Here is a 20,328-nt window from a genome sequence, read left to right on the forward strand (position 1 = left end):
ACCTCCGGCCGCCATGGGAGGCATGGGTGGCGTTGGAGCACCCTCCGACGCTATGGCCGCCATGGGAGGCATGAGTTTTGCTTCTCTCATGGGAGGCATGGGTGCACCTCCGGCCGCCATGGGTGCAATGTCTTTCGATGTGCCTTCTCACACACATTCCCATGAAGATGCCGTTGAAGATCTTGGCAACACCGTCGAAGCTTCACATGATGCGATGCGTGATGCGGTGCGTGATGAGGAGAGGGAGGAAGATTCATCTTCGGAGGCGGAAGAGTCGTCTTCGGAAGATGAGGACGAAGACGAAGACGAGGAAGATGAAGATTGATGTGTCTTTCATGTCTTGAACTTTAGTTTGCATTTGAACTTGGTTGGATGAACTTGTGGGCATGATTTTGAATTTGTGGGCATGAACTTTTATTCAACTTGTTTGTGTCAAATTTCACATGTTCATTTTTTTCTAAAATATCATATATGCAAAATGCCCGGCGAGTCGCGCGCGCTGTATTTTTGCACTTTGCTAGAGCGGCGCGCGCGCTGCATTATAGCACGGCTGCTGGAGCCAGCGTAGGCGGGCGTGCAAAACCAGCCGCAGCGCGCGCGGTAAACAGGTTTTTTGCGCGCGGCGCTTAGCGCGGCTGTTGGAGATGCTCGTAACGTGTTAGACTCAATATAATTTTGCTACGGGACTTGGTGCAAATGGAGAAGTTCATTCCAAGAGAGAAAAAAGTCAGATACAGCCCGGGATCTCAGTTACATCTCTGAACTTGAGCAAGCGAGAATGTAAAAAGAACAACTCTACCAAGGCCAAAAGCCGGCAGAATCCTACCACAAAGCACAGGCATCTACCAAACTGTGCCATGTCATGTGCACTCCAATTTCGAATGCTGCTGATGCCATGAAGCAGGTCAAAGACAAGACACATAGAACTGGAGGCTTGTCACAAACTGCAGAGTATAGACAGCGAGGCAGAGCAGCGAGTTCCTGGGGGCACAAATGCTAAGATCTGAAACAGAATACCCTTTAGCTGTTCTACATCTCATGGTTTGTCTTCCGAGAAGACATAAAATGGATCCTGCAGCATTGGGTTCATGCCAACAAGGGGTTATATATGCTGGCCAACCGTTGAGTTGTCACCGAGACTCACCACCCTGTTGCACCACCGGCGCATTCTGCAAGTGAAGGTCAAAACAGTGAGGTCAAGCATTGTTTGTTACAACAGTAGCGTTTAAAAGTGGTGGGTGTGCCATCATGGGATTTCAGCTCTAATTGATCCAGCCTGTAAAGATGGAATGGAATTGATTTGTTTTTAGCTGTTAGGCATCATTGTTCAAACCAAATGTTTTTAACTAAGACAGACAGGCTCGTGAAAATACCAGAGTCCCACTGCACTGCACTCCAATATTGCATACATACTGCTATATGAGATAAGATGAGTGCATGGTTTTAATACCACAACGTCCTGAAGATTTTGCTTCTCTGTGGTGAAACATTTTCAAATAGCAAACAACATGATGAACTTGTTCATTCCGAAGAAAAACTAAAGTATCTTTGCTTCTAACAGCTTGCCAAAATAACAACATGAGATCTATAAATATGTAAAGATCGCCCTACTACCAGGTTTTCAGAAAGTACTCTTGTCTACGTGAATAATACAACTTCACTGCAAAAATAAAACATACACTACAGGGATGTTTCTATGTAGTTTCCCAAGAACCCATAGGTTAGTTCTGCTCCATATAAATTCACACACTTGGTACCAACCAAATATTTTCAAATTACTTCCACATGTAATGTGCTGAGAAGATTAAAATATATTGTATATTAGAAAATTCAAAGGCATCATCAAACAAGGGAAATAGAATAATAAATAATCATGACATACCTTTGTTAGCTTCCTCCTTTGTTTGAGTTTCACCTTCACATCGACTCCATTCTCAATTATTCCACGCAACACAACCTCAATTTTTCCTTTGATTTTGTCCCCTTTTCTAGGAGTATAAATTGCATTGTGAATATCATCCTCTATTGCACGCTTCGCAAGTAACGCCCCAACCGCCACACATGCCTTGACGCCCTTCCTTGAACCCAGATCAAACTTCATGTCCTTTGATATGGAGTGAGCGACCGACACAACCCTGCTGGTCACTCGGTGAACGAAGCAAGCACGCACTGACCCCTTGGAGACATGTATGTCGAGGCAGAAAGGGTGGTGGTAAGGATCAGTCATCTGGTTAAAAGTTGGCACTCGGTCCCTCTTCACCTCAACTATGTCATCCTTATGCACTGCAGGCTCTTCTTTCAGCTTTGGGACCTTCAAACGAGCTGGCTTGTCAGGTTCCACCTTCTCGCAATCGGATGGATTCTTGGCATTGGGTTTATCTCTCTTCCATCTGCGGCGCAAGGGCAAGTTATATTCCTCAAACTCCTTGGACCCCCTGTCCAGCTTGTAGAACAGCTGCTTGCGGTGCCTCATGTCATCTATCTCATCATCCGAGTCGTGCACTTGTTCTTCTCCGTGTTCTTGGAAGGTATCAAGACACTCATCACCAGTCATGGGATCTGAGGAGAAGCCGAAGGAAGTGGGCCAGAGGTCATCGTCAACAACGTCGATGTGGAAGCCGGCGCCAAGTGGGTTGGCATTGGAGCAAGGCAAGGTTTGGGGCAGCTGAATTTGCCTAGGAGAGCGGTTGGACGGCGCGGCAGAGGCTCCGGATGGTAGAATAGAGAGCGAGCGGAAGATATGCAGGAGCTCGGAGAGCTGCGGAGGCTGCTGAGACCAGCGCTGCCGCGCTTGGAGAAGCATGTGCCGAAGTGGCATTTTGCGCAAGCACCCTAGGGGCGTGCTCGTTGGAGAAGCGCTCTGTCTCTGGTGTAATCAAGAGTTGTGTAGAGGGGGGGGGGGGGGGGGGGGGGGGGGGGGCTTACCAAACGTAGCAGCTCACCGGGCGGAGACGCCGACCGGGGAAGTTGCCGCGCCGGCCTCGGTTACTCTGCCGGCGCTGCTTAGTTCGACTGTTGGAGTCGCTCCGCAGAGCTCAGGGTTTGGATAAAGCAAAGGTGGAGTAGGATCTGGGAGCCGCCGATGCGGGGTAGATATGAGCGAACAGACCGTAGCAGTGGCGTGCTCGCCGGCCGACCAGTGGAGCGGGGGAGTTTGCCGCGGGAGGAAACACGCCGGCGACAGGAGGACCGGTGGTGGTGAAGTGAAACGAAAAAAAAAACACCCGCAATAGCGGTGTCATTAGCAGAAAAAATCACCATTTTACATTTGGTCATAAAAATCACCACACCAAAAAAAAACACTGACAATGAAAGCTAAGTGTTTTGATGATGTCACAAATTGATCAGGCCCACCACCGGTCTGAGTTGGCAGAAAAAAAAATAGCATGCAGACACTTGGACTTGATGTTCTTTCTCTTCTCTCTTAGCAATATATCGAGCACCTCATGTGCATCAAACTAATCTTCAGTCAAATCCAGAGTCATCTTTCCATGAAAGTTGCTAAACCTGGAGCTCAATGTCGAGCCTCCTGAGGCCCTCGGCGGTGACCGGTCCATGTGCGACCATGACCATGTCAGGCCACCGCACCCTGAGCCGCGGCCAGCTCCCGCCCGCAGCGTCGTGCCCCTTGAGCAGCCCCTTCACCTTGGCTGAGCTAGTGAACACGATGGTGTTGAGCGTGGCGGCGTCCAGGGCCACCAGCCCCTCGGCGTAGTCAGGTCCGGCCCATCATGCGGTGTACGCCGGCGCGCACACCGCTGTCGACCCGGCCGCGCCGAGCTGGACGAGGAAGTCATATTCTCGATAAATGATTCATCGTTAACTATCTTCCCCCTAAAATCACAAATCCATCAGTAAATAACAAACATTACATATTTCCCAAGATTTTCCATGGCCGCCTTGTGTTTAATGGAACAGAAACCGAATACAAACGAATGGTTTTTTTCCACATCGTGGTTTTTGGTCCGGCGTAGGACTAGGAAGGCACTCCAATTTCGCTCGCCATTGGGACAAAAGGAGGAGGAGCAACGTCGTGGCCCAATGTCTTCTTCGTTTTCTTTGTTGAGGACTGTTGTGACACTGGCCGAGAGGCCGAGGCCTGTGAAGGAAATATGCCCTAGAGGCAATAATAAAGTTATTATTTATATTTCCTTATATCATGATAAATGTTTATTATTCATGCTAGAATTGTATTAACCGGAAACTTAGTACATGTGTGAATACATCGACAAACAAAGTGTCCCTAGTATGCCTCTACTTGACTAGCTCGTTAATCAAAGATGGTTAAGTTTTCTAGCCATGGACATGTGTTGTCATTTGATGAACGAGATCACATCATTAGAGAATGATGTGATGGACTAGATCCATCAGTTATATCTTAGCACTATGATCATTTAGTTTATTGCTATTGCTTTCTTCATGACTTATACATGTTCCTACGACTATGGGATTATGCAACTCCCGAATACCGGAGGAACACCTTGTGTGCTATCAAACGTCATAACGTAACTGGGTGATTATAAAGATGCTCTACAGGTGTCTCCGGTGGTGTTTGTTGAGTTGGCATAGATCGAGATTAGGATTTGTCACTCTATGTATCGGAAAGGTATCTCTGGGCCCTCTCGGTAATGCACATCACTATGAGCCTTGCAAGCTATGTGACTAATGAGTTAGTCACGGGATGATGCATTACGAAACGTGTAAAGAGACTTGCTGGTAACGAGATTGAACTAGGTATGATGATACCGACGATCGAATCTCGGGTAAGTAACATACCGATGACAAAGGGAAGAACGTATGTTGTTATGCGTTTGACCGATAAAGATCTTCGTAGAATATGTAGGAACCAATATGAGCATCCAGGTTCCGCTATTGGTTATTGACCGAAGATGTGTCTCGGTCATGTCTACATAGTTCTCGAACCCGTAGGGTCCGCACGCTTAACGTTCGATGACGATATGTATTATGAGTTATGTGATTTGATATATCGAAGGTTGTTCGGAGTCCCAGATGTGATCACGGACATGACGAGGAGTCTCAAAATGGTTAATACATGAAGATTCATATATTGGAAGGCTACATTCGTGTTGGAAATATGCCCTGGAGGCAATAATAAAGTGGTTATTATTATATTTCCGTGTTCATGATAATTGTCTATTGTTCATGCTATAATTGTATTAACCGGAAACCGTAATACATGTGTGAATACATAGATTATAATATGTCCCTAGTAAGCCTCTAGTTGACTAGCTCGTTGATCAATAGATGGTCATGGTTTCTTGACCATGGACATTGGATGTCATTGATAACGGGATCACATCATTAGGAGAATGATGTGATGGACAAGACCCAATCCTAAGCATAGCACAAGATCGTGTAGTTCGTTTGCTAAAGCTTTTCTAATGTCAAGTATCATTTCCTTGGACCATGATATTGTGCAACTCCCGGATACCGTAGGAATGCTTTGGGTGTACCAAACGTCACAATGTAACTGGGTGGCTATAAAGGTGCACTATAGGTATCTCCAAAAGTATCTGTTGGGTTGGCACGAATCGAGATTGGGATTTGTCACTCCGTATGACGGAGAGGTATCTCTGGGCCCACTCGGTAATGCATCATCATAACAAGCACAATGTGACTAAGGAGTTAGCCACGGGATCATGCGTTACGGAACGAGTAAAGAGACTTGCTGGTAATGAGATTGAACGAGTTATAGAGATACCGACGATCGAATCTTGGGCAAGTAACATGCCGATAGACAAAGGGAATTGTATACGGGGTTGATTAAATCCTCGACATCGTGGTTCATCCGATGAGATCATCATGGAACATGTGGGAGCCGACATGGGTATCCAGATCCCGTTGTTGGTTATTGGTCGGAGAGATGTCTCGGTCATGTCTGCATGGTTCCCGAACCCGTAGGGTCTACACACTTAAGGTTCGGTGACGCTAGAGTTGTTATGGGAAATAGTATGTGGTTACCGAAGGTTGTTCGGAGTCCCGGATGAGATCCCGGACGTCACGAGGAGTTTTGGAATGGTCCGGAGGTGAAGATTTATATATGGGAAGTCTAGTTTCAGTCGCCGAAATGGTTTCAAGGGTTATCGGTATTGTACCGGGACCACTGAAAGGTGTCCGGGTGTCCACCGGGTGGGGCCACCTACCCCGGTGGGCCAAGTGGGCTGAACAAGGGAGGGAACCAACCCCTGGTGGGTTGGTGCCCCCCCCCAAGCCTAGGGTTAGAAACCCTAGGGGGTGGGGGCGCCTCCCACCTGACTTGGGGGGCAAGTCCCCCCCTTGCCCCCCCCCTTGTAGATGGGATCTGGGGGGGCAGCCCCCTCTCCCCTTCCCCTATAAATAGTGGGGGCGTGGGAGGGCTGCCATACCCTTCCCCTGGCACAGCCCCTCCCCCTCTCCAGCACCTCCTCTTCCTCCGTAGTGCTTGGCGAAGGCTTGCCGGAGAACTGCAAGCTCCACCACCACGTCGTCGTGCTGCCGGAGGTCTCCATCAACTTCTCCTCTCCCCTTGCTGGATCAAGAAGGAGGAGACGTCCCCAGGCTGTACGTGTGTTGAACATGGAGGCGCCGTCCATTCAACGCTGGATCGGATCTTCCGCGATTTGAATCGCTGCGAGTACGACTCCATCATCCGCTTTCCTTGTAACGCTTCTGCTTAGCGATCTTCAAGGGTATGAAGATGCGCTCCCTCTCTCTCGTTGCTAGCATCTCCTAGATTGATCTTGGTGACACGTAGGAAATTTTTGAATTATTACTACGTTCCCCAATAGTGGCATCATGAGCCAGGTTTATGCGTAGTTTGTACGCACGAGTAGAACACAAAGTAGTTGTGAGCGATGATTTGTTCAATTTGCTTACCGTTACTAGTCTTATCTTGATTCGGCAACATTGTGGTATGAAGCAGCCCGGACTGACCTTACACGTACGCTTACGTGAGACTGGTTCCACCGACTGGCATGCACTTGATGCATAAGGTGGCTAGCGGGTGTCTGTCTTTCCCACTTTTGTCGGATCAGATTCGATGAAAAGGGTCCTTATGAATGGTAAATAGCAATTGGCATATCACCGTTGTGGTTTTTGCGTAGGTAAGAAACATTCTTTCTAAAAACCCATAGCAGCCACGTAAAACATGCAACAACAATTAGAGGACTTCTAACTTATTTTTGTAGGGTATGCTATGTGATGTGATATGGCCAAAAGGATGTGATGAATGATATATGTGATGTATGAGATTGATCATGTTCTTGTAATAGGAATCACGACTTGCATGTCGATGAGTATGACAACCGGCACGAGCCATAGGAGTTGTCTTAATTTATTGTATGACCCGCGTGTCAATGAAAACGCCATGTAATTACTTTACTTTATTACTAACCGTTAGCCATAGTAGTAGAAGTAATAGTTGGTGAGACAACTTCATGAAGACACGATGATGAAGATCATGATGATGGAGATCATGGTGTCATGCCAGTGACGATGGTGATCATGCCGCGCCTCGAAGATGGAGATCAAAGGCGCAAGATGATATTGGCCATATCATGTCACTTTATGATTTGCATGTGATGTTTGTCATGTTTACATCGTATTTGCTTAGAACGACGGTAGCATAAATAAGATGATCCCTCACTAAAATTTCAAGAAAGTGCTCCACCTAACTGTGCACCATTGCGAAGGTTCGTTGTTTCAAAGCACCGCGTGATGATCGGGTGTGATAGATTCTAATGTTCGCATACACCGGGTGTAAGCCAGATTTACACATGCAAAACACTTAGGTTGACTTGATGAGCCTAGCATGTACAGACATGGCCTCGAAACACGAGAGATCGAAAGGTCGAACATGAGTCGTATAGTAGATACGATCAACATGGAGATGTTCACCGTTGATGACTAGTCTGTCTCACGTGATGATCGGACACGGCCTAGTCGATCCAGATCATGTATCACTTAGATGACTAGAGGGATGTCTATCTAAGTGGGAGTTCATTAAATAATTTAATTAGATGAACTTAATTATCATGAACTTAGTCTAAAGTGTCTTTACAATATGTCTTGTAGATCAAATGGCCCACGCTAATGTTGCCCTCAACTTCAACGCGTTCCTAGAGAAAACCAAGCTGAAAGACGATGGTAGCAACTATACGGGTTGGGTTCGTAACTTGAGGATCATCCTCATAGTTGCCAAGAAAGCATATGTCCTTGAAGCACCGCTAGGTGACGCACCCATTTTCCCAGCAACTCAAGACGTTATGAACGCCTGGCAGTCACGTAGTGATGATTACTCCTTGGTTCAGTGCGGCATGCTTTACAACTTAAAACTGGGGATCCAAAAGCGTTTTGAGCAGCACGGAGCATATGAGATGTTCCAAGAGCTGAAAATGGTTTTCCAAGCTCATGCCCGGGTCGAGAGATATGAAGTCTCCGACAAGTTCTACAGTTGTAAGATGAAGGAAAACAGTTCTATCAGCGAGCATATACTCAAAATGTCTGGGTTGCACAACCACTTGTCTCAGCTGGAAGTTAATCTTCCAGATGACTCGGTCATTGACAGGATCCTCCAGTCACTTCCACCTAGCTACTGAAGGAAATATTCCCTAGAGGCAATAACAAAGTTGTTATTTATATTTCCTTATATCATGATAAACGTTTATTATTCATGCTAGAATTGTATTAACCGGAAACTTAGTACATGTGTGAATACATCGACAAACAAAGTGTCCCTGGTATGCCTCTACTTGACTAGCTTGTTAATCAAAGATGTTTAAGTTTCCTAGCCATGGACATGTGTTGTCATTTGATGAACGAGATCACATCATTAGAGAATGATGTGATGTACTAGACCCATCCGTTAGCTTAGCACTATGATCGTTTAGTTTATCGTTATTGCTTTCTTCGTGACTTATACATGTTCCTATGACTATGAGATTATGCAACTCCCGTATACTGGAGGAACACTTAGTGTGCTATCAAATGTCACAGCGTAACTGGGTGATTATAAAGATGCTCTACAAGTGTCTCTGATGGTGTTTGTTGAGTTGGCATAGATCGAGATTAGGATTTGTCACTCCGATTGTCGGAGAGGTATCTCTGGGCCCTCTCGGTAATGCACATCACTATAAGCCTTGCAAGCAATGTGAATAATGAGTTAGTTACGCTATGATGCATTACGGAACGAGTAAAGAGACTTACCGATAACGAGATTGAACTAGGTATTGACATACCGACGATCAAATCTCGGGCAAGTAACATACCGATGACAAAAGGAACAACGTATGTTGTTATGCGGTTTGACCGATAAAGATCTTCAAAGAATATGTGGGAGCCAATATGAACATCCAGGTTCCGCTATTGGTTATTGACCGGAGACATGTCTCGGTCATGTCTACATAGTTCTCGAACCCGTAGGGTCCGCACGCTTAACGTTTGACGATGATCAGTATTATGAGTTTATGTGTTTTGATGAACCGAAGGTAGTTCGGAGTCCCGGATATGATCACGGACATGAAGAGGAGTCTCGAAATGGTCGAGACATAAATATTAATATATTGGATGGCTATATTCGGATACCGGAAGTGTTCTGGGTGATTTCGGAGAAAACCGAAGTGCCGGAGGTTACCGAACCCCCCCCCCCCCGAGGAACTAATGGGCCACATGGACCTTAGTGGAGAGAGAGAGGGCCGGCAAGGGCAGGCCGCGCCCCTCCCCCTCTGGTCCGAATTGGACTAGGGAAGGGGGGTGGTGCCCTCCTTTCCTTCTCCCTCTCCTCCTTCCTTTCCCCCTCCTGGTAGGACTAGGAAAGGGGAGTCCTACTCCTACTAGGAGGAGGACTCCTCCTATCCTGGCGCGCCCCAAGGGCCGACCAGCCTCCCCCCTTGCTCCTTTATATACGGGGGCAGGGGGCACCCTAGAATACACAAGTTGATCATTGATCCCTTAGCCATGCGCGGTTCCCCCCTCCACCATAATCCACCTTGGTCATATCGTCGTAGTGCTTAGGCAAAGCCCTGCGTCGGTAGCTTCATCATCACCGTCATCATGCCATCGTGCTGATGAAGCTCTCCCTCGACGCTCAGCTGGATCGAGAGTTCGTGGGACGTCACCGAGCCGAACGTGTGCAGATCGCGGAGGTGTCGTACTTTCGGTACTAGGATCGGTCGGATCGTGAAGACGTATGACTACATCAACCGCGTTGTCATAACGCTTCCGCTTACGGTCTACGAGGGTACATGGACAACACTCTTCCCCTCTCGTTGCTATGCATCACCATGATAGATCTTGCTTGTGCGCAGGAATTTTTTTGAAATTGTTGCGTTCCCCAACAGCTACAAGAGCTTTGTGATGAACTACAATATGCAAGGGATGGAGAAGTCCATTCCTGATTTATATTCAATGCTGAAATCAACAGAGGTGGAAATCAAAAAGGAACATCAAGTGTTGATGGTGAATAAAACCACTAGTTTCAAGAAAGTGCAAGGGCAAGAAGAACTTCAAGAAGGACGGCAAGGGAGTTGCCGCGCCCAGTAAATCAGTTGCCGGGAAGAAGCCAAAGAATGGACCCAAGCCTGAGACTCAGTTCTTTTATTGTAAGGGAAATGGTCACTGGAAGCGGAATTGCCCCAAGTACTTAGCGGATAAGAAGGCCGGCAACACCAAAGGTATATGTGATATACATGTTATTGATGTGTACCTTACCAGCGCTCGTAGTAGCTCTTGGGTATTTGATACCGGTGCAGTTGCTCATATTTATAACTCAAACAGGAGCTACGGAATAAGCAGAGACTGGCGAAGGACGAGGCGACGATGCGCGTCGGGAATGGTTCCAAGGTTGATGTGATCGCCGTCGGCACGCTCCCTCTACATCTACCTACGGGATTAGTTTTAAACCTTAATAATTGTTATTTAGTACCACCTTTGAGCATGAACATTGTATCTGGATCTCGTTTAATGCGAGATGGCTACTCATTTAAATTCGAGAATAATGGTTGTTCCATTTATATGAGAGATGTGTTTTATGGTCATGCCCCGCTGGTCAATGGTTTATTTTTGTTTAATCTCGAACATGATGTTACACATATTCATAGTGTGAATGCCAAATGATGTAAGGTTGATAATGATAGTCCCACATACTTGTGGCACTGCCGCCTTGGTCACATTGGTGTCAAACGCATGAAGAAACTACATGCAGATGGACTTTTGGAGTCTCTTGATTATGAATCATTTGACACATGCGAACCATGCCTCATGGGAAAAATGACCAAGACTCCGTTCTCCGGAACGATGGAGCGAGCAACCAATGTATTGGAAATCATACATACTGATGTGTGTGGTCCAATGAACGTTGAGGCTCACGGTGGTTATCATTATGTTCTCACCCTCACTGATGACTTAAGTATATATGGGTATGTCTACTTAATGAAACACAAGTCTGAGACCTTTGAAAAGTTCAAGGAATTTCAGAGTGAGGTAGAGAATCAACGTGACAGAAAAATAAAGTTCTTACGATCAGATCGTGGAGGAGAATATTTGAGTCGTGAGTTTGGCACGCACCTAAGGAAATGTGGAATTGTTTCACAGTTCACGCCACCTGGAACACCTCAGTGTAATGTGCCGAACATCATAATCGCACTCTATTGGATATGGTGCGATCTATGATGTCTCTTACCGATCTACCGCTATCATTTTGGGGTTATGCTTTAGAGACTGCCGCATTCAGTTTAAATAGGGCTCCGTCGAAATCCGTTGAGACAACACCGTATGAATTATGGTTTGGAAAGAAACGTAAGCTGTCGTTTCTGAAAGTTTGGGGATGCGATGCTTATGTTAAGAAACTTCAACCTGAAAAGCTCGAACCCAAGTCGGAAAAATGCGTCTTCATAGGATACCCTAAGTAAACTATCGGGTATACCTTCTACCTCAGATCCAAAGGCAAGATCTTTGTTGCCAAGAATGGATCCTTTCTAGAGAAAGAGTTTCTCTCAAAAGAAGTAAGTGGGAGGAAAGTAGAACTTGATGAGGTACTACCTCTTGAACCGGAGAGTAGCGCAGTTCAGGAAGATGTTTCTGTGGTGCCTGCACTAACTAGAGATGAAGATAATGATGCTGATCATGAGTCTTCGGATCAAGCAACTGAACTTCATAGGTCCACGAGGACACGTTCCGCACCAGAGTGGTACAGCAACCCTGTCCTGGAAATCATGTTGTTAGACAATGACGAACCTTTGAACTATGAAGAAGCGATGGCGGGCCCAGACTCCCACAAATGGCTTGAAGCCATGAAATCCGAGATAGGATCCATGTATGAAAATGAAGTATGGACTTTGACAGACTTGCCCGATGATCGGCAAGCCATAGAGAATAAATGGATTTTAAGAAGAAGACTGACGTGGATGGTAATGTGACTATCTATAAGGCTCGGTTTGTTGCTAAGGGTTATCGACAAGTTCAAGGGGTTGACTACGATGAGACCTTCTCACCCGTAGCGAAGCTGAAGTCCGTCCGAATCATGTTAGCAATTGCCGCATTCTATGATTATGAGATATGGCAAATGGACGTCAAAATGGCATTCCTTAATGGTTTCCTTAAGGTGGAATTGTATATGATGCAGCCAGAAGGTTTTTTTGATCCTAAGAATGCTGACAAGGTATGCAAGCTCCAGCGCTCAATCTATGGGCTGGTGCAAGCATCTCGGAGTTGGAACATTCGCTTTGATGAGATGATCAAAGAATTTGGGTTTACGCAGACTTATGGAGAAGCCTATGTTTACAAGAAAGTGAGTGGGAGCTCTGTAGCATTTCTCATATTATATGTGGATGGCATACTATTGATGGAAATGATATAGAACTTTTAGAAAGCATAAAGGCCTACTTGAATAAGTGTTTTTCAATGAAGGTGGAGAAGCTGCTTACATATTAGGCATCAAGATCTATAGAGATAGATCAAGACGCCTCATTGGTCTTTCACAAAGCACATACCTTGACAAAATATTGAAGAAGTTTAATATGGATCAGTCCAAGAAGGGGTTCCTGCCTGTATTGCAAGGTGTGAAATTGAGCACGACTCAATGCCCGACCTCGGCAGAAGATAGAGAAAAGATGAGTGTCATCCCCTATGCCTCAGCCATAGGGTCTATTATGTATGCCATGATGTGTACCAGACCTGATGTGAACCTTGTCGTAAGTTTGGTAGGGAGGTACCAAAGTAATCTCGGTAGGGAGGTACTGGACAGCGGTCAAGAATATCCTAAAGTACATGAAAAGGACTAAGGATATGTTTCTCGTTTATGGAGGTGATGAAGAGCTCGTCGTAAAGGGTTACGTCGATGCTAGCTTCGACACAGATCTGGATGACTCCAAGTCACAAACCGGATACGTGTACATTTTGGATGGTGGGGCAGTCAGCTGGTGCAGTTGCAAGCAAAGCGTCATGGCGGGATCTAAATGTGAAGCGGAGTACATAGCAACCTCGGAGGCAGCACAGGAAGCAGTCTGGATGAATGAGTTCATCACCGACCTAGGGGTTATTCGCAATGCGTCGAGCCCGATGAATCTCTTCTGTGACAACACTGGATCTATTGCCCTTGCCAAGGAGCTCAGGTTTCAGAAGAAGACCAGGCATATCAAGCGTCGCTTCAACTCCATTCGTGAATATATTCAGGATGGAGACATAGATATTAGTAAAGTGCATACGGATCTGAATGTCGCAGATCCGTTGACTAAACCTCTTCCGCGAGCAAAACATGATCAACACCAGAACTCTATGGGTGTTCAATTCATCACAATGTAACTAGATTATTGACTCTAGTGATAGTGGGAGACTGTTGGAAATATGCCCTAGAGGCAATAATAAAGTGGTTATTATTATATTTCTGTGTTCATGATAATTGTCTAATGTTCATGCTATAATTGTATTAACCGGAAACCGTAATACATGTGTGAATACATAGATCGTAATATGTCCCTAGTAAGCCTCTAGTTGACTAGCTCATTGATCAATAGATAGTCATGGTTTCTGAACCATGGGCATTGGATGTCATTGATAACGGGATCACATCATTAGGAGAATGATGTGATGGACAAGACCCAATCCTAAGCGTAGCACATGATCGTGTAGTTCGTTTGCTAAAGCTTTTCAAATGTCAAGTATCATTTCCTTGGACCATGAGATTGTGCAACTCCCGGATACCGTAGGAATGCTTTGGGTGTACCAAACGTCACAACGTAACTGGGTGGCTATAAAGGTGCACTACAGGTATCTTCAAAAGTATCTATTGGGTTGGCACGAATCGAGACTGGGATTTGTCACTCCGTATGACGGAGAGGTATCTCTGGGCCCACTCGGTAATGCATCATCATAACGAGCTCAATGTGACTATGGAGTTAGCCACGGGATCATGCGTTACAGAATGAGTAAAGAGACTTGCCGGTAATGAGATTGAACGAGGTATAGAGATACCGACGATCGAATCTCAGGCAAGTATCATGCCGATAGATAAAGTGAATTGTATACGGATTGATTGAATCCTCGACATCGTGGTTCATCCGATGATATCATCATGGAACATGTGGGAGCCAACATGGGTATCCAGATCCCGTTGTTGGTTATTGGCCGGAGAGATGTCTTGGTCATGTCTGCATGGTTCCCGAACCCGTAGGGTCTACACACTTAAGGTTCAGTGATGCTAGAGTTGTTATGGGAAATAGTATGTGGTTACCGAAGGTTGGTCGAAGTCCTGGATGAGATCCCGGACGTCACGAGGAGTTCAGAAATGGTCCAGTGATGAAGATTTATATATGGGAAGTCCAGTTTCAGTCATCGGAATGGTTTCAGGGGTTATCGGTATTGTACCAGGACCACTGAAAGGTGTCCGGGGGTCCATCGGGTGGGGCCACCTGCTCCGGTGGGCCAAGTGGGCTGAACAAGGGAGGGAACCAGCCCTTGGTGGGATGGTGCACCCCCAAGGGGCCCTATGCGCCTAGGGTTAGAAACCCTAGGGGGTGGGGCACCTCCCACCTGACTTGGGGGGCAAGCCCCCCCCCCTGGCTGCCCCCCCCCCCTGTAGATGGGATCTGGGGGGCGGCCCCCTCTCCCCTTCCCCCATAAATAGTGGGGGGTGGGAGGGCTTCCATACCCTTCCCCTGGCGCAGCCCCTCCCCCTCTCCAACACCTCCTCCTCCGTTGTGCTTCGCGAAGCCCTGCCGGAGAACTGCAAGCTCCACCACCACGCCGTCGTGCTGCCGAAGCTCTCCCTCAACTTCTCCTCTCCCCTTGCTAGATCAAGAAGGAGGAGACGTCCCCGGGCTGTACGTGTGTTGAACACGGAGGCATCGTCCGTTCGGCGCTGGATCAGATCTTCCGTGATTTGAATCGCCGCGAGTACGACTCCATCATCCGCGTTCCTTGTAACGCTTCCGCTTATCTTCAAGGGTATGAAGATGCACTCCCTCTATCTCGTTGTTAGCATCTCCTAGATTGATCTTGGTGACACGTAGGGAAATTTTGAATTATTACTACGTTCCCCAACAATTCGAACACCGGAATGGTTCGGGTCATTTTGGATAAGTTTCGGAGTACCAGGGGTTACCGGAACCCCCTCCCCCCGGGAAGTTATTGGGCCTCATGGGCCTAGTAGTGGAAGAGAGAAGGCAGGCCCAGAGGTGGCGCACGCCCCCCTAGCCCAAACCGAATTGGACTAGGGCTAGGGGGCCGGGCCCCCCTTTCCTTCTCTTGTTCCTCTCCTTCCTTCTTCTCCTACTTGGACTAGGAAAGGGGGAAACCTACTCCTACTAGGAGTAGGAATCCCCCCTTTGGGCGCGTCCCTTGAGACTAGTGATACATCTCCAACGTATCTATAATTTCTGATTATTCCATGCTATTATATTATCTGTTTTGGATGTTAATGGGCTTTATTTTAAACTTTTATATTATTTTTGGGACTAACCTATTAAACGGATGCCTAGCCCAAATTGCTGTTTTTTGCCTATTTCAGTGTTTCGTAGAAAAGGAATATCAAACGGAGTCCAAATGGAATGAAACCTTCAAGAAAGTGATTTTTGGAACAAACGTGATCCAGAGGACTTGGAGTGGACATCAAGCAATCAACGAGGCGGCCACGAGGAAGGGGGGCGCGCCTACCCCCCTAGGCGCGCCCTCCCCCCTTGTGGGCCCCTCGTAGCTCCACCGACCTACTTCTTCCTCCTATATATGTTCACATATCCCGCAAACATCTGGGAGCACCATGAAACCCTATTTCCACCGCCGCAACCTTCTGTACCCAAGAGATCCCATCTTGGGGCCTTTTCTGGAGCTCCGCCGGAGGGGGCATTGATCATAGAGGGCCTCTACATCAACTCCATGGCCCCTCCGATGATGTGTGAGTAGTTTACTTCAGACCTTCGGGTCCATAGCTAGTAGTTAGATGGCTTTCTTCTCTCTCTTTGGATCTCAATACAAAGTTCTCCTCGATTGTCTTGGAGATCTATTCGATGTAATCTTCTTTTGCGATGTGTTTGTCGAGATGCGATGAATTGTGGGTTTATGATCAAGTTTATCTATGAACAATATTTGAATCTTCTTTGAATTCTTTTATGTATGATTAGTTTATCTTTGCAAGTCTCTTCGAATTATCAGTTTGGTTTGGCCTACTAGATTGATCTTTCTTGCAATGGGAGAAGTTCTTAGCTTTGGGTTCAATCTTGTGGTGCTTGATCCCAGTGACAGAAAGGGAAATGACACGTGTTGTATTGTTGCCATCGAGAATAAAAAGATGGGGTTTACATCATATTGTATGAGTTTATCCCTCTACATCATGTCATCTTGCTTAAGGAGTTACTCTGTTCTTATGAACTTAAAACTCTAGATGCATGCTGGATAGCGGTCGATGTGTGGAGTAATAGTAGTAGATGCAGGCAGGAGTCAGTCTACTTGTCACGGACGTGATGCCTATATACATGATCATGCCTAGATATTCTCATAGTTATTCGCTTTTCTATCAATTGCTCGACAGTAATTTGTTCACCCACCGTAATACTTATGCTATCTTGAGAGAAACCACTAGTGAAACCTATGGCCCCCGGGTCTATTTTCCATCATACAAGTTTCCAATCTATTTTATTTTGCAATCTTTACTTTCAATCTATATTATAAAAATACCAAAAATATTTATCTTATTATTATCATCTCTATCAGATCTCACTCTTGCAAGTGGCCGTGAAGGGATTGACAACCTCTTTATCGCGTTGGTTGCGAGGTTCTTATTTGTTTGTGTAGGTACGAGGTGACTCGTGCATGGTCTCCTACTGGATTGATACCTTGGTTCTCAAAAACTGAGGGAAATACTTACGCTGCTTTACTGCACCACCCTTTCCTCTTCAAGGGAAAACCAACGCAATGCTCAAGAGGTAGCAGCCGGCCCTCCTCCTCCTCCCCTCCTTTATATACGGGGGAGGGGTGTCGGTGTCAAAACCGGCGGATCTCGGGTAGGGGGTCCCGAACTATGCGTCTAAGATCGATGGTAATAGGAGACAGGGGACATGATGTTTACGCAGATTCGGGCCCTCTCTATGGAGGTAATACCCTACTTCCTGCTTGATTGATCTTGATGAATATGAGTATTACAAGAGTTGATCTACCACGAGATCGAGATGGCTAAACCCTAAAAGCCTAGCCTGTATGACTATGGTAATGATTGTCCTTTTCTCCGGACTAAGTCCTCCGGTTTATATAGACACCAGGAGGATCTAGGGTTACACAAGGTCGGTTACAAAGAAAGGAATCTACTTATTTGATCGCCAAGCTTGCCTTCCATGCCAAGGAGAGTCCCCTCCGGACACGGGTACAGTCTTCGATCTTCGTATCTTCACAGCCCATCAGTCTGGCCCATAGCTAACAGCCCAGACGCCTGAGGACCCCTTAGTCCATGAATCCCTCAAGGGGGGCACCCCATAGACACACAAGTTCATCTTTAGCCATGTGCGGTGCCCCCCTCCATAGTTTTCCACCTCGGTCATATTGTCGTAGTGCTTAGGCGAAGCCCTGCATCGGTAAACTTCATCATCACTGTCAACACGCCATCATGCTGACGGAACTCACCCTCGGCCTCAGCTGGATCAAGAGTACGAGGGACGTCACCGAGATGAATGTGTGCAGATCGCGGAGGTGTCGTGCGTTCGGTACTTGATCGGTTGGATCGTGAAGACGTTCGACTACATCAACCGCGTTACTAAACGATTCTGCTTTCGGTCTATCAGGGTACGTAGACACACTCTCCCCTCTTGTTGCTATGCGTCTCCTAGATAGATCTTGCGTGATCGTAGGAAATTTTTGAAATACTGCGTTCCCCAACAGTGGCATCCGAGCCAGGTCTATGCGTAGATATTATATGCACGAGTAGAACACAAAGAGTTGTGGGTGATAATAGTCATACTGCTTACCAGCATGTCATACTTTGATTCAGCGGTATTGTTGAATGAAGCGGCCTAGACCGACATTACATGACCGCGTTCATGAGACTGGTTCTACCGACGTGCTTCGCACATAGGTGGCTAGTGGGTGTCTGTTGCTCCAGCTTTAGTTGAATCGAGTGTAACTATGCCCGGTCCTTGTTGAATGTTAAAACAACACACTTGACGAAAAATCATTGTGGTTTTGATGTGTAGGTAAGAATGGTTCTTGCTAGAAGCCTGTAGCAGCCACGTAAAATTTGCAACAACAAACTAGAGGATGTCTAACTTGTTTTTGCAGGGCATGTTATGATGTGATATGGTCAAGATGTGATTATATGAATTGTTGTATGAGATGGTCATGTTTTGTAACATTTATCAGCAACTGGCAGGAGCCATATGGTTGTCACTTTATTGTATGAAATGCAATCACCATGTAATTGCTTTACTTTATCACTAAGTGGTAGCGATAGTCGTAGAAGCAATAGTTGGTGAGATGACAACGATGCTACGATGGAGATCAAGGTGTCAAGCCGGTGATGATGGTGATAATGACGGTGCTTTGGAGATGGAGATCAAAGGCCCAAGATGATGATGGCCATATCATATCACTTATATTGATTGCATGTGATGTTTATCCTTTATGCATCATATTTTGCTTAGTACGGCGGTACCATTCTAAGATGATCTCTCACTAAATTTGAAGGTATAAGTGTTCTCCCTGAGTATGCACCATTGCTATAGTTCGTCGTGCCGAGACACCACATGATGATCGGGTGTGATAAGCTCTACATTCACACATAACGGGTGCAAGCCAGTTTTGCACAAGCAGAATACTCAGGTTAAACTTGACAAGCCTAGCATGTGCAGATATGGCCTCGGAACACTAAGACCGAAAGGTCGAGCGTGAATCATATAGTAGATATGATCAACATACTGATGTTCACCATTGAAAACTACTCCATCTCACGTGATGATCAGACATGGTTTAGTTGACATGGATCACGTGATCACTTAGATGATTAGAGGGATGTCTATCTAAGTGGGAGTTCTTAAGTAATATGATTAATTGAACTTTAATTTATCATGAACTTAGTACCTGATAGTATTTTGCATGTCTATGTTGTTGTAGATAAATGGCCCGTGCTACTGTTCCATTGAATTTTAATGTGTTCCTAGAGAAAGCTAAGTTGAAAGATGATGGTAGCAACTACACAGACTGGGTCCGTAACTTGAGGATTATCCTCATTGCTGCACAGAAGAATTACGTCCTAGCAGCATCGCTAGGTGCTAGGCCTCCTACAGATGCTGATGATGACGTTAAGAACGTCTGGAAGAGTAAAGCTGATGACTACTCGATAGTTCAGTGTGCCATGCTTTACGGCTTAGAATCGGGACTTCAACGATGTTTTGAACGTCATGGAGCATATGAGATGTTCCAGGAGTTGAAGTTAATATTTCAAGCAAATGTCCGAATTGAGAGATATGAAGTCTCCAATAAGTTCTATAGCTGCAAGATGGAGGAGAATAGTTCTGTCAGTGAACATATACTCAGAATGTCTGGGTACCACAACCACTTCACTCAACTGGGAGTTAATCTTCCTGATGACAGTTGCTACCTCTTGAGCACTGTGTTGGTTTTCCCCGAAGAGGAAGGGATGATGCAGCAAAGTAGCGTAAGTATTTCCCTCAGTTTTTGAGAACCAAGGTATCAATCCAGTAGGAGGCTACGCGCGAGTCCCTCGCACCTGCACAAAACAAATAAATCCTCGCAACCAACGCGATAAGGGGTTGTCAATCCCTACACGGCCACTTACGAGAGTGAGATCTGATAGATATGATAAGATAATATTTTTGGTATTTTTGTGATAAAGAT

At 46.0% G+C, this 20,328-nt stretch overlaps 1 protein-coding gene across 1 annotated transcript; it reads right to left on the reverse strand.

Annotated features, from left to right (window-relative positions):
- Positions 1-687: 687 nt before the first annotated feature.
- LOC125507913 lies at positions 688-3,220 on the reverse strand. Its single transcript, XM_048672441.1, has 2 exons — positions 1,883-3,220; positions 688-1,169 (listed from the first exon to the last, which is right to left on the reverse strand). Exons 1-2 carry the CDS (start codon positions 2,816-2,818, stop codon positions 1,131-1,133), a joined length of 975 nt encoding a protein of 324 aa, XP_048528398.1. The 5' UTR covers positions 2,819-3,220; the 3' UTR covers positions 688-1,130.
- Between the last annotated feature and the right edge of the window lie 17,108 nt (positions 3,221-20,328).

This window comes from Triticum urartu, chromosome 1 (genome assembly GCF_003073215.2).
Source record: "Triticum urartu cultivar G1812 chromosome 1, Tu2.1, whole genome shotgun sequence".
Taxonomy (NCBI): Eukaryota; Viridiplantae; Streptophyta; class Magnoliopsida; order Poales; family Poaceae; genus Triticum; species Triticum urartu.